The 15753-nt window shown below is 47.0% G+C and overlaps 1 protein-coding gene across 3 annotated transcripts in view; it reads right to left on the reverse strand.

Annotated features, from left to right (window-relative positions):
* Positions 1-7444: 7444 nt before the first annotated feature.
* The window catches only part of LOC122734424 (ceramide synthase 4-like), a 58848-nt gene continuing 50539 nt past the window's right edge, over positions 7445-15753 (reverse strand). For all 3 annotated transcript variants that reach the window (XM_043975252.1, XM_043975250.1, XM_043975253.1), the window contains 3 exons: positions 9316-9422; positions 8795-8951; positions 7445-8316 (listed from right to left, as the gene is read on the reverse strand). In XM_043975252.1, the coding sequence (XP_043831187.1) occupies positions 8128-8316; positions 8795-8951; positions 9316-9422 (453 nt within the window). In that variant the 3' untranslated portion in view covers positions 7445-8127. The remainder of the gene's footprint in view (positions 8317-8794; positions 8952-9315; positions 9423-15753) is intronic.

Raw genomic sequence — 15753 nt, forward strand, 5'->3', positions numbered from 1 at the left:
TAGGGCTGGTGGAATCAGGGCACCACCTAGCTGCCCCCCCAGATAGAGGTTTTAAAGAAAAAATGACCATTATTCCTTTGGGTAAGAGCTGACATGTGCCATTTTATTAATTTGTCCCTTGAGAATGTGAAGGTTTCATTCTTTTACCACCTTAACTGCTGGACCATAGATATGATATACTCAGACCTAGATTAGAAGGGCTTGGAAATGTGTCACCCACCCCAGCTCTGCCTTGAGTCAATAGACATTTTAGGTGTCCACTATATACCAGGCCCAAATCTCTGTTCTCAAGGATTTCTCAGCCATGCAAACAACTGTGTACAAACAAGCTTTATGCAGAGTAAATTGGGTAGAATCAACAGAGAGAAGGCACTAGCATTAAGGAAGTTAGAGGCTTTGTTCATATCATTAGATTCTGAGCTTCTTGAGTGCAGGGACTATGTTTTGACTCTTTTTGTATCCCTAGCACTTAACATAGTGCCTGGCACATAGTAGGTGATAAAAAACATTGATTAACTGACTTGCTGATATCCTGGCCAGGCTGTGGGAAGGTGCAGATCAGAGCAGACCAAAGGTCTAGTGCCAGTGGGTGATTGGGTGACCGGTCTTCTCTATTCTAGTTGGCCTATTAGGAATAAAAGGTGGATACTGTGCCTTGTCCCGGATATTTCCTTCCTTAATTCAGCCTTCTCTGTAGGAGAAAACTGTGGTGGACTCTTGAGACCTGAGTTGGAGTCTCTCTCCTGTTGCTTAGTTAGGGGAATCTGGAAGAGTTTTTTCATCTATAAAACTCAATTCAAGAGGGCAGCTAGGTGGCGCAGTGGATAAAGCACAGGCCCTGGATTCAGGAGGACCTGAATTCAAATGTGACCTCAGACACTTGACACTTGCTAGCTGTGTGACCCTGGGCAAGTCACTTAACCCTCATTGCCCTGCAAAAACAAAACAAAACAAAAAACCCTCAGTTCAACAAGGGGCAGCTAAGTGGTGCCGTGGATAGAGCAACAGTCCTAGAGTCAGAAGAACCCGAGTTCAAATCCAGCCTTAGACACTTAGCTGTGTGTCCCTTGGCAAATCACTTAACCTGGCTTGCCTCCCAAAAAACCCAAACCCTCCATTCATCAAACATTACTGTACCCCTTAGATACTAGGCTTACAAAGGTATTAGTGGCGGTTGATGGGAGGAGATTAGGAAGTAAATGTGCCATGCACTGTGCTTACATAAATTATCTCATTTGATCCTCACAAGAACCTTGCAAGGTAGGTGCCGTTATTACCCCTATTTTACAGTTGAGGAAACTGAGGCATATAGAATGTGAAGTGACTTGCTCAGGGTCACACAACTAGTAAATGTCTGAGGCTGGGTTTCCCAACTCCAGGTCCAGAGCTCCAACCACTTTGCAGTGCCAGCAGCTGCCTCTAAGAGATGAGCCAAAACTGAAACATGATAAATTGAATATAAGGTCATTGGAGGAGAGAGGACACCAACAGTGGTGGTGGTGGTGGTGGTGGAAGAGGGGGAGGGGTTGGAAAAGCTTCCTATAGGAAGGAGGGGCTGAGCCGGTTCTGAACCTTGAAGAAAGAGAAGTCTTCTGAGAATTCTGGGCAGGGGAACAGTCTGTGCCAGAGTGCAGAGGCAGAGGATGGAACGTGAAGTTCGGGAGACAGTTAAGTGGCTCAGGCTTCCTGGAACAAAGACTACCCGAGGGGCAGTGGTACTAAATGAGGCTGAAGTCAGATGGAGACCAGATGAGACAGGGATAAGCGTTGGCTCACCACTGCCCTCGTGGGGCCATTGGGAGGAAAGCACACGATGCATCTTTAGGTGCCAGAGAAATAGATTGATTTCTCAAAGGAGGGCTGCTGGGGTGGATCTGATCCCGGTCTCCCCAGGAACAAAGACCAGGCCAAACGTTAGGGGGAGAAAATGGGGAATCTAGACAGAGTCAGGGCTGTAAGTGGTCGCTCATAGACCCTGAGACGATGCTGGGGGGTGGGGATCAGACTTGCCTGGAGGGTCTAGGGGATACTTGGAAGGGGGAAGCTCTGGGCCTCCTCCATTGGGTCCCTGCACTTATGGTGCAGGCAAGCCCTGAGGAGGTCCTTAAAGTCCTGGAACTGACTTTGTTTTTTGTTTTTTTTGTTTTTGTTTTTTGGCAGGGCAATGGGGATTAAGTGACTTGCCCAAGGTCACACAGCTAGTGTTAAGTGCCTGAGGCTGGCTTTGAACTCAGGTCTTTCTGAATCCAGGGCCAGTGCTTTACCCACTGTTCCACCTAGCTGCCCCCCGCCCCCAACTGACTTTGGGACAGAGAGAGGCAGAGGAGCTGGGGCTGACCTCAGAGCAGCAACAACTAGGCTGTGGGTTTCTTCCCGTGGGAAAGATCAGGTGAGGGCCAATAGGGTGCAAGAGGCACCAACACCTGGGCCTGACTGAACTTTGGAGTGGAAGTTAGGACTCCTAGCTCATCTTCTGATCTCTGCTTCCCTAGATTGGCTGCATGGGTATAGCCAAGTCCCTATCCCCTCTCTGGACCTGGTTGTGTATCAAATGAGGTGCTCGCACTACGCGGGTCCCTTCCAGCTCTTCCATCCCGTGTCCTATATACCAAAGTCCCTTTCAGTGTACAGAAAGGCCCTATCCCTGGAGGGCACTGGCCATTCATCTCCTCAGCTTGACACCGGCTACTTTTTGAGGACTCCCAGGGAGTAACCTTTGAATCAGGGACTCCCAGAAGACAATACTCTGGGGGCAGAGGGTTCTAAATACCTCTGAGAAGCAACCTTTATAGGATCAAAGAATCTCCAAGCCCAAAGGAACCCCAGAGGTCATTTAGGGCAACCCGCTCCTGAAGAATCCCTTCAGCCTCCAAATTGTCATGGAGCTGGAGAGGACCACGGAGATTCTCATTTTATAGATAAGGAAATAGGACCAGAGTGGCCAGGATCACTGTTGGTAGGAGTGCCAGGATCCAAACATGGGCCACTTGACTCCAAATCCTGTGCTCTCCCCATTTCGTGAAATCTCCTGTGGGAGGGCCTGGCCCGAAGTCAGCATCACCATCATCATTGTGAAGGAGATGGGGCAGCTAGATGGCGCAGTGGATACAGCACCGGCCCTGGGGTCAGGAGTACCTGAGTTCAAATCCAGCCTCAGACACTTAACACTTACTAGCTGTGTGACCCTGGGCAAGTCACTTAACCCCAACTGCCTCACCAAAAAAAAAAAAAAAAAAGATCTATGATTGTGAAGGAGGAGAATGAATATCAATTATGAGTTGGAGGGTAAACATCTCCCCAGATAAAGAAAGCTCCAGGGACAAGGAAATAGAGCCATGGGGTTGTAGCAACGAGAGCCTCAGACTCTGTTTTATTCTTTACTTTACCAGCAACAACATGGATGAGCCAGACCGATTCTACCTTGAAGGAGGTATTGTCCTCTATCTTAGAGATTATGAACTGACTCTATGGTGGGTGAGCTTCTTTCCAGGTTCTCATGGAACCCAAGCTGGGGAACTCCCACACCATCACCACCATACATTTATTAAGTGCTTACTGTGTGTCAGGGACTGTGCTAAGTACTGGAGATACAAAGAAAGGCAAAGAAAGAATCCCTGCCCTAGGAGGTCACATTTTAATGAGGGAGATGAGATGCAAACAGCTATGTTACATACAAGACAGATAGAGGAGAAATGGGAGGTTATCTTAGAGGGAAAGGGCTAGGGAAGACATGTTAGGAGGAAGACTATTGTAGGCATAGGGGACAGACACTGAAAAGGAGATGGAGCATTCAGTGTGCGAGTAAGAAGGCCAATGTGGCTGGAGAGAACAGAAGAGTAGAAAGGAGCCAAAGTATGAAGGGTTTTAAAAGCCAAACAGAGGATTTTAGATTTGATTCTGGAGGTAATAGGGAGCCACAGGAGTTTCTTGAGTAGGGCAGTGACATGGCCAGCCCTTTAGGAAGATGGCTTTGACAGCTGAGGGGAAGATGGACTGGAGTAGGGGCAATGGGGGAAACTGAGGGAGACCAACCAGCAAGCGTTTGCCAGAGTAACTTGTCTCCCTTGGCTCTAGATTTGGGCTTCTGCTTTGGGGGTAGGGAACACATTTGCAGGGACTCTTCTAGGTAGCTCCATGCTAGTGTGGAAAGAGAACCCGATTTGGATTCAGAGGACCTAGGTTTAAATCTAAGAGACCAGATTCTTTTACCCCTCTCTGGGCCTCAGTTTCCTCCTCTATAAAATAAGGGCGCTGGACTGGGTGAACCTTCAAATCCTTCCCAGCTTTAAATCCCAAGGCCTGTAACCTATCCCCCTTCTTGACCAATCCATCATCTCCTCTCCTCCTCCCCGCAGAAGTCCTCTCTGATGATCCATTTTAGACTCCACACGTAGGCCTGGATAGAGCACTGGGCTTGGTGTCAGGAAAATGGGGTTTCAGATTCTACCTAAGACACTGTTCCTTATACACAGGGCGGGGGGGTGGGGTGGGTAGGGGGTGGTGGTGGTGCTTTCTCCCCTCTATGACTTTTCTTTCTTTTTTTTTTTTGGTGAGGCAATTGGGGTTATGTGACTTGCCCAGGGTCACACAGCTAGTGTTAAGTGTCTGAGGCTGGATTTGAACTCGGGTCCTCCTGACTCCAGGGCCGGTGCTCTACACACTGTGCCACCTAGTTGCCCCTCTAGCTCTTTGATGTTCAGTCAATCAGCAAATATTTATTAAGTGAACACTGTGCCAGGCACTACCAAAGCTGTGAAAGAAAAGAAAGGCAAGGAGCTCACATTCTAATGGGAGAGACAATGTATGTGGATATGGACAAAATAGAGTAGATGGAAGGGGACAGGCCGGGAGGGCATATCTCAGGGCCCACTACTTGTTTTGAGACTCTGCCTTGCTGTGGGGCGCTATCTTTGGGATGGAGTGGATAGAACCGGGGGAGGGATCACCAGGGTAGAGATGTGCCCAGGGTCAGTTAAGCTGATGGTGAAGAAAAGAGGGCCAACAGTTCATCCCTCCACGTGTGCAGCTTGGTGAGAACACCTTCTTCCATGGACGTCCCTCCAGATAGGACCTGGAACCTCATCCTTTCTCCGTCTGTTTCTTAGCTTGCCCAAGGCTTGTGGAGGACTGAGTCTGTGGGTTCAAATGCTTCTTTTGCGTGTCAAGAACCTCTATCAGGCTTCCACCCTTTTTGTTTTTTGTTTTGGTGGGGCAATGAAGGTTAAGTGTCTTGCCCAGGGTCACACGGCTAGTAAGTATCAAGTGTGCCACCTAGCTGCCCTCAGGGCTTCCACTTTTCCATGCCATTCACAAATATACAAAGGAGGAAGCTTCAGTCCCTGGTAGTCTTATATAGGGAGGATGAGAGGAAGGGAGGAAGGGATCTGTCAGCTCTGGCAGGGGAGGAAAGAGTAGCTTGTGGGGAGCAAGCTGCCCGAAGAGGTAGAGGCAGGTAGGAGGCAGGTGGGGTGGAAGAAGGACCAATTTAAGATCAGATCTGGGGGCAGCTAGGTGGCACAGTGGATAGAGCACCAGCCCTGGGGTCAGGAGGACCTGAGTTCAAATCTGGCCTCAGACACTTAACACTTACTAGCCATGTGACCCTGGTCAAGTCACTTAACCCCAATTGCCTCGCCAAAACAAACCAAAAAAACCCCAAATAAACAAAAAAAGGTCAGATTTGAGGGCCAGGATGGTCCCCAGCCCCTCTCTGGGACTCTTAGCTTTATGCTGTTACCCTGACCTGTTTGTTTGGGAGACAGTCCTGGAAAGAGGGCTCCCCTCGCCCTGGGAGGACTAGGTTGGGGCTTCTAGCTGGCTAAGCTGGTACCTCACTATTCAAATCTGGGTCTTCTGACTCCTCTTTTTCAGGGGCAGGTACAATTAGGGAGGTGAGGCAGGTCATGTCTCCCTTTCTGGATTCCCATGCTTCATTCCATTCCCTCTGCTCCCTCCATTGGGAGACCCTCCCAACCCACTCTTGGTCTGGCTGCTCACAACTGCCCAAAGCCAGCCTGCTTGATCTCAAACCTAGCTGGACCTGGGTTCGTTCCTTTGCACAAACACGAACCACTAGCACATCCAGGACAGAGCCTCTCCCCATTGGTTCTTGAGTGAAAGATGTGGGGGTTGGGAGCCAAACTCTTTCCCTTCTCTATCTTTTGTCAAAAATGAGCAGAAGGGCAGCTAGGTGGCACAGTGGATAAAGCACTGGCCCTGGATTCAGAAGGTCCTGAGTTCAAATCCAGCCTAAGACACTTGACACTTACTAGCTGTATGGCCCTGGGCCAAGTCACTTAACCCTCATTGTCCTGCAAAAAAAAAAAAAGGGGGCAGAGACCACCTGGGAAGCCCTTCCTTCCTTCCTTCCTGTTCAGCAGGGACCAGGTAGGAGAGGAAATGAGTGGGGGCAGCCAGTAGTCTCAATTGCTGAGATAGATGAGGGAGGAGACTGGGAGCGTGTTGTATTATTTTTTTTTTTTTTTAGTGAGGCAATTGGAGTTAAGTGACTTGCCCAGGGTCACACAGCTAGTAAGTGTTAAGTGTCTGAGGCAGGATTTGAACTCAGGTACTCCTGAATCCAGGGCTGGTGCTTTATCCACTGCGCCACCTAGCCGCCCTGAGCGTGGTGTATTATCAAGTACACTGCCTATGGAGCTAGAAGATCCAGACAAATACTGGCATGGCTGTTTACCAGTGTGTGATGTGGGATGAGCCTCCTCCCTCCCTGCCTCATTTTCCCCCATCTGTAAAATGAAGGGGTTGGACTAGATGAAATCAAAGGTCCCTTTTCCAAATGCTTGTGGCCCTACGAAGTGTTGCTGTGGGGCTTAGACTACCAGGGGGATGTCTCTCCAGGTCCTTAGCCCCAGCCTGGAGTTCCTTTCCTACTCCCCATTCATAATCCCATGTTAGAGACTCACCTCCTCCCCACCAGTGCTTCTACTGCAGGCCAGAATGCTGAGAGCTAAGGGAATCATTGATCTCCACATGTATTCAGTTTTCAATTTTGGATGTCTGGATTGTGGAGGTAAAGGAAAGGGTGGGGGGGGCCTCTGCTGCAAACAAGGAGTCCTAGATATCATTGCCTGGTTTGGCTTGGGGTCAAATTGTCCCAAACTGAAGTCCACGAAAAAGCTTCTCCGACTCCATTGCTATCCATGGGGGTGGGGGAGATATGGACTTGGAGGGAAGAGCGTTTAAATTCTTAGCAATAACAGCTGCTCTACAAAAAGAATGAGCTGTCCCCATAGACAGTGAGCTCCCCATCATGGCAGGTATCCAAACAAAAGTTGAATGATCCTACGCTGATGGGGATGTTGCTGCTGAAGCAGGACTTCCAATAGAAGCCCTCCAGTTCTGTCATTTTAGGACTCTGACTAGACCATCATAGAGGAAGAGTCTGGAAGAGTGAGCAATGAATGAAAGAGGCTGGAATCTCAGAGACAGTGAAAACTACTCCATTCAAGTTTTATTGTTCCCTCTCTGGGTCTGGGAAAACCCAGAATGCACCCCACCATCCCTATCCTGAATGGGCTTCCCTGTTCTCTCGAGGTTGTGGAGGTGAGGCTTCAGGCTGGGATAGGGAGAGAGGGCTGAGGATGGTCAGCCCAATCCAGACCCAGGCCTAGAAGCCCAGGTCCCTCTCATTGGCTCAGGAAGAAGCCTGCTCCTTCTGAGCCTCCCTGGGGATGTAGGGCGGCCCTGAGGGGGTGGTGGAAGGGTCCTCGAAGGGGTCCCTCAGCTTTCTCCTCAGGGGTACCTGCACAGCAGAAAAAGAGCCTTCCCCTCGTACCCCCCATCACCCTGGCTTTCTAAAGCCTTAACAGCCAGTCCAGGGGCACTGGCTCAGGGTAAAGGCTCTTCAGGAGAAAGATCATTAAGCCCACCCCCAATTCTTCTGCCGAGATTCTCTCTTTCTTCTTCCTCCCTCAAGTCCAGCAGAGGTGGGGACAGAGATGAGATGGAGAAACAAGTAAAGGGTCCTAGTCCGGGCCTATAGAGTCCGTGCTCCCTCACATTCTAGGAGATCCCCCATGACAACCGAGTCCTCAGACAGTCTGCAGATTAGTCATTCAGGTGTCATCCCTGAGTCAGACCATCTGATGGCCCCCGAGCCGAGCCGGGCTATGTCGCAGGGGTGTGCCCATTGGCCAGCTGGCTGGGCTCAGCCCCCCGAGCAACCCTAGCCCGGGGAAGGTTACAAGTGTCTGTTTTGTCAATGGGCTGGAGCCTCCCGTTCTTCTGTCGGGGTGCCTCGGGCTGCTCATCACTTGTGTTCTGTTCTTCCAAGTCACTCCTGATGTCATTCTGCATCTGAAAACCAGAGGCCAAGAAGGGAGGCACCAAGAGGAATGAGAGAGGGGAGAGAGAGGGGGAAAGGATGAGGAGGAACAGAGATGGGGAGAGAAGAACAGATCACAAAAGAAGGGGGGAGTGGAGACAAAGGGAACAAAAGAGACACAAGCATGAGGAAAGACAGAGATGGAGAAAAGAATCAGGAGAGACAAGCAGAGAAATGGGGAAAGATGAGAAGAGAGATAGAGAACAGGGAAGGGAGAACGTCAAGGACTTGGGAGGAGACTCCTTGCCTGGACCACCTGGGTGCCTGCGGGCCCGAGACTCTGCTTTGCCCACCACCCAGACACCCCTGAGCTCATGGTTCCCAGGGACCAGGTTCCTTGTTCACTTGCCCCTGCTCTGTCTGAAATGGGCCTACACAGGAGGTTCACTAGACTCTAGAGCATCAGGGACAAAGGCCAGGGACAGAGCCCGGCTCCAGACCCGTACATACCCTGCCAGCTAAAAGAAACTTGTAGACCATCCGGAGGATGAGGCCAGACCAGAAGACATGCAGGACCTGGAGAACCATGAGGAGGGCATTGAAGAAATAGTATCCAAAGAAGGGCTGAAATTTGATCATGGAATCATAGTAGGTGGTGTAGAGAATTCTGCAGGAGAGAGAGGAACTTGGGTCATGGTGGGGCTAGGGCTCCAGGAGACCCCTCCGACTCTCTCGGTCGGGGCTCGGGCACTAGATAAGTCTTGGTTGTCGGAGTCTTCATTCCTCCCAGAAATGGGAGGGGATGGAACAGAAAGCCCAAGATACTGGGTAATAGCATCCTGAAGACCCTTCTGGTCCGACCAGGGCCCTGCTCTGCACCACCCCTCTCCCCCACGAGCAGCTCTCATCAGGCAAGAGCCACACCTTCTCTTTGGGGGCAGCAGAAGATCCTGAAGAAGGGTTTGGGACCCCAGGTCTCACACTAAGTCCCCCTACGCCCACCTCACCCCATCTCTCGAGACCAGGCTCACTTGGTTGGGAAGAGAATGAGCCGGCTGACGATGAACACCAGGGCAAAGATGACGAAGAGTGTGTCACAGATAAGCCTCCGTTGTGCATAATTAAACATTTTACAGGCCTGGGAGGGGAGGGGAGAGAGAGAGAAAGAGAGAGAATTTTAGAATCATCTCATCTCAAGATTTGGGAGGGGCCGCAGAGGGCGTCTGGTCCAGCCCATACTGGACCAGGAATCCCCTTTAGAACTTGACGATGACTTGATTTTCCAAGTTCCACTCGAACACCTCAGAAGATGAAAACTTCCTGCTTCCCTGGGGACAGCCCATTTCTAATTTCAGAGAGCTCTGATCCTCAGGCCGAAGTCTGCTCGGAAACTTTCCCTCATCGTTCTGAGGTCTCGTTTCTTAAGCCACCCTGAACAAGCGACCACTTTTTATCAAGTCTTCTAACTCCTTCATTTGATTCGTGTTTGCCATGATCCATTTGACATCCCAGCCATCCTTGGCCAGGAACTCTACGATTCGTTAGTTCCGGAGATGCGTTTGCTCCCTTCTACAAATGTCTCTTCCCAACACTGTACATACCACGCTCAAGATGTGGTCTGGCCAAGGGAAAAAGCCCAGAGGAACTGTTACCTCTCCCATTCTGGAAACTGGGCTTTTCCATATCACATTACCCTCTCTGGGGCTTCTGTATCCCGCTACTGATTCATACTGAGCCTGCCTTCCACCAAAATCCCCTGGGTATTTTCAGAGCCTAGCCACACCTCCCCCACAGTGTAAAGTCGAGAGCATTATTGCACACCTCTTTAGGGACCCTGACCTCTGCTGAATTTGTCTTCTGCAGATTTACTAAGCTACCTTGCCTACTTTTATAGAGCTTCTCTGCAGGTTTCCTGAGTTAACACCTACCCTGCTCCATTCCCTCCAGTCTTACCTTCTGTTCAATTAATCATTAAGCATTTAGTAAGTGCTTGCTATATGTCAAGCATTGTTCTGGGGATACAAAGGGAAAAAAACCCAGTTTCTGTTCTCAAGGAGCTTAGGGGACATAATTGGTACACATACAGGTATGTAGAAATTATAGTTAAACAGCAGTTGGGAGGAATTAAAAAAGACCTCATGTAGAAGGTGGCCTTTGAGCTAAATATTTAAGGAAACTCAATATTTGAAGAGGTAGAAATAAGAGGGAAAGCATTCTAGGCATGGGAGATGTAAAAGTAAGGAGATGAGAGGGGGATCGATCACCACCATGCATGAGAAGCACTGCAAAGGCCTGTTTGGCTGGACTGGAGAGTATGTGAAAGGGAGGAATGTGTGATCAAGCTGGAGAAGTATGCCTAAGCTAGGCTGTGAAGAAAGGGCTTTAAATGCTAAACAGAGAAGCTCTGATGAACATGAAGAATCTTTGATCCCAGGGTTAATAGGAAGCTACTGAATCTTCTCAAGTAGGTAGGTTAAATGGTTAGACCTGTGTTTCAGAAATATTACAATGTGGAGAATGGATTGGAGTGGGGAAAGATCTGAAGACAAGGAGACCTTAAACAAGTACTTGGCCTGGAGTCAGGAAGATTCATCTTCCTGAGTTCAAATCTGACCTTGGACACCTACTAGCTGTGTGACCCTGGGCAAGTCACCTAACCTTGTTTGCCTCAGTTTCCTCATCTGTAAAATGAGCTGGAGAAGGAAATATATGTCTGCCAAGAAAACCCCAAATGGGGTCATGAAGAGTTGGACACAACTGAAACAAATGAACAACAACCGTCACAATGACCAATCAGGAGGTACTGTGATAGTCCATAGTCCAGGCTGGAGGCAATGAGGACCTGAATTAGATCAGTAGCCATATGAGTGGGAAAAGAATGTTTATTAAGCACCAACTATGTGCCAGGCACATCACTAAGCACTTTACAAATATTATCTCATTTGAGCCTCACAATAACCCCAGGAGGTAGGTGCTGTTATTAACCCCATTTTACAGATGACTAAACTGAGGAAAGTAGAGGTGAGGTGACTTGTTCAGGGTCACACAGCAAGTAAGTGAGGCTGGATTTGAACTCTGATCTTTTTTGACCTCAGGTCCATCATGCTGTGTCACCTAACTGCCTTGGAAACAGATATGAGAGAACTGACAAAACCTGGTCCAAAGGTAGGAGGCTAGAGACAGGATCAAAGGCCCAGGTGTACAGATTTATATGCCTTGATGCTGCCTCTACTACCCACCTGATAAAGATTCACTACATATCGAAGGATCATGGAATATTACAACTAGAAGGGCTCTTAAAAGTATTGAAATTGGCCACACCAATATAATAAAAATGACAATAGGGAAACAAGCACTTATTAAATGTCTACTGTGTACCAAGCACCATGCTAAGCACTTTACAAATATTTCGTTTGGTACTAAATTAATTGACAGATTTAGTGCTATATTAATTTACTACTTTATGAAACTAAGCACAATTCTTCTGTTCTCAGAAGAAATGGAAACTATTAACAACTATATGAAATGAATTTATTTTGGAAAAACAAAAAGTCCAGAATCTCAAGGAAAATAATGGGTAAAAGTGGGAATGAAGGGGGTAAAACATTTCCAGACTTCAAATTATACCATAAAGCAGTGATCATGAAAGCTACTTTTACTGCTTAAAAAACTGAAAAAAGATCAGTGAAACAGACTAGCTGAGAATCAGAAGCAATCAAATGCAATCAATCACCTAGTGGCTGGATAAAGCCAAGAAGATAAATTACTTATGGAAGAATTCTGACTTGGCAATAACTGCTCAGAAATCTGGAAAGCAGTATGAGCCAACATCTTATACCATTTCCCACAATATACTCAACATGCATATGTAAAAACAAAACAACGGACAGAAGTAATCATAAAAGATAACAGATTTGTGCAAAGCGTTTACACTAAAAGAATCAATGCAAGTAGGATAAGGAGGGAAATTTTTGATTGGAAAAAAACATCTTTGCATCAAGTATCTCTAATATGTAGGATGTATGGGGAATTAATACAAATATTTAAGATAAGAAGCTATTTCCTAATGAATAAGTGGCAAATGACTATGAACAAACTGTTCTCAGAAGAACTGCAAACTGCTAATAACTAGATGAAAGATTATCCCAAATCACTAACAAGAAAAATTCAATAGCCACTGTGGTAAGTGGGATAGTAAGTCAATAAAGGAGGTACAGTAGGATTGCCTAGCAGCAATGAGGACCTAGTTGAGTTGTGTAACAAATTTTATTTAGCAGAACAGGGACTGCTGCTAATGTTTTCCCTCCCAAATTATCCTGCATTAATTTTGTGCATACACACACACACACACACACACACACACACACACACACCACACACCCCACACCACACACACCCCACACACACCACACCCCACACACCACACCCCACACACCCCACACACCACACCCCACACACACCACACCCCACACACACACACACACACACACACACACCACACCCCACACACACCACACCACACACCACACCACACCCCACACACACCACACCACACACACACCACACACCACACACACACCACACACCACACCACACCACACCACACGCCACACCACACGCCACACCACACACACGCCACACCACACACACGCCACACCACACACACGCCACACCACACACACGCCACACCACACACACACCACACCACACACACACCACACACCCCAGATAAACCTCTTCCTCTAAAAAAAGAGAAATTCAAATGAAAACTTAAAAAGTTTTACCTTATACCCATCAAATTGTCATAGATGACAAAAAATAGTAACAGTAAGTGTTGGAAGGGCTACCGGAAAACAGGCACACTGAGTGGAACTCTGAACTGATTCAACTATTTTGGAAAGCAATTTAAACTTATTCTAAAAAAATACTCGCTCAGAGGTAGGTAGGTGGCGCAGTGAATAAAGTGCCGGCCCTGGATTCAGGAGGACCTGAGTTCAAATGCAGCCTCAGACACTTGACACTTACTAGCTGTGTGACCCTGAGCAAGTCACTTAACCCTCACTGCCCTGCGCCACCCCCAAATAAAAAGTACTCGCTGACACAGACAACCAGTATGGAATGGGGGGGAAAAGCAAGGGCTTTGGAGTCAGATGACCCAGGTTCAAATATTTACTTTGCCTTTTTGTTCTTTCTCCCTACTGCTTATATAATTTGGGGCAGATTACCTCTCTGGAACCTTAGTTTTCTCATTTCTAAAATAAAGGTGTTTGAATAGGTGACCCCTGAGGTTCCTTTCAGATTGAAATCCACGTTCCCACTGCTATGATCTCATTTGCTAGGCAAATACCTCAGAAGGGATAGAGAGAAAAGTCTCATATATACCAAAATATTTACAATAATACTTTTTGTGGGAGCAAAGGAGAGGAAACAAAATATTTTCTTGTCGACTGGGGGATGGCTAAACAAATAGCAGTACATGACTGTAAAGGGACTATTACTGTGACATAATAAATGATGAATATGAAAAATCCAGAGAAACACAGGCATACTTATATAAACAGATACAAAGAGCCAGGAAAAAACCACACACTATGACTACAATAATATTAATGGAAAGAACAAAAAACCCAAACTGAACACTGTGTAATTAACAGCTAAGAGGAGAGATGAGAAAACGGACGTCCCTCCCTTCTGGGCAGTGATGTGGGACCAGGAGTATGGAACACGGCGTATACTGTATTGTCAAGTATGGTTGATGTTTTAAATAAATTAATTAAAATTGAATATCAATTAAAAATTTTTTTTTTAAAGTGAGGCAATATGGGTTAAGTGACTTGCCCAGGGTCACACAGCTAGTAAGTGTTAAGTGTCTGAAGCTGGATTTGAACTCAGGTCCTCCTGAATCCAAGGCAAGTGCTCTATCCACTGTGCCACCTAGCTGCCCCAATTAAAATTTAATTAAATTAATTTTTAAAAATTAATTCTGCTGAACTGCTTTTTAAATATTTCTTTGTTGCAAGGGGTGGCTCTCTGGACAGGGGAAGGGGAAGGATACATTCACTACTGAATGAGACATAACAAGATATCAACACAAAATTTTTTTGTATTGATAAATACAAAAGAAAAAAATAGAAAGGTAGGCCACAACTATAGGAGGGCTGAGCAGGAAGCCTAATTAATGGATTGCCATCAAGGTGAGAGATTTTGGGGAAATTCCATGGCCTTCTCTGGGGCCATAATTCTGCTTCCCCAAGCACAAAACTTCCTTGGGCTCAGGCTGACCTTAGGAACACTCCACTGGGACCTCCACACTCCTCCATTAATACATTCCCATTTAGCTCTACAATTATCCAGTGCTTTAAAGGTTTGCAAAGTGTTTTATATCCATTATCTCATTTGATCTTCACCTCCTCTTCCCCACCCTGGGACTAAAGCCCAGGTTTTCTGACTCCATATGCTGTGATCTTTTTACAGTAAATTATTTGAGAGAATCAGAGTCTTAGAATCTGACAGGACCTCAGTGGCCATTGAGCCTAACCTATAGCTTACCAAGAATCCCTAGGACATCCCCAACTAGGAGTTTTTGCTTGAAGACCACCGATGAGGGAGAAACTCTTCACTTCCCAATACATCCATCCATTATACTGTTGGACAGCTCTTATTGTTAGGAAGTTTTTCCTGGCCTCAAACCTAAATCTATGTCTTTACAATTTTCTTCTCAATGTTCTCAGTTCTGCCCTCTGGGGCTGAGAACAAGTCTATTCTTTCTTCCACACGATGGCTTTTCAGACTCTTGAAGGTAACTATCAAGTCCCCCCCTAAGCCTTCTCTTCTCCAGATTAAAGATTCCCAATTCCTTCAATCAATACTCAAAAATCATGATCTAGAGTCCATTTATTATCCTGCAAATGAATGATCTATGTTTTGCCAGTGTTCTCCTTACAGTGGTACGTGAACAACCAAATATAAGCTCTAGATGTGTTCTGACTAGGGCAGAGTACAGTGGGGGCTAACATCTCCCTGGTACTAGAATTCCCAATGAAGAAAATGAATGAAGGGAGTTGGGTCAGTTGGCCAAGGTCACACAGTTGACAAAATGGTAGAGGCAGGATCTCTGAGGCCAGTACTCCCTGAACATTCCTGCTGTTTTTTAGACTGGAGGCTCCAACTGTCTCTGAGCCTGTGGGGTTGGGGGTGGGAAGAGATCTCATTTCCCTGCAGCTGGGGGTGTGCTGGTAAATGTGTGTTGGTTTTTTTTTCCCCTCCCCTCCCCTCCCTGGTAAAGGTTTAATAACCAGCTTGGGTGAGGGGGTAGTACATACAACATAATTAAGTTTAATCTACATTATTAAAATTTTCTCTATCACTTTCTCAGGTCTGGACAATCAACAGACAATAAATCAAGCCCTGTTCTAGACTGTTTGCCAGTTTCTGAGATGTAAATGCTCACCCTGAAAATTTAGCTCAGG

The sequence above is a fragment of the Dromiciops gliroides genome, chromosome 1, assembly GCF_019393635.1.
Source record: "Dromiciops gliroides isolate mDroGli1 chromosome 1, mDroGli1.pri, whole genome shotgun sequence".
In the NCBI taxonomy this organism is placed as follows: domain Eukaryota; kingdom Metazoa; phylum Chordata; class Mammalia; order Microbiotheria; family Microbiotheriidae; genus Dromiciops; species Dromiciops gliroides.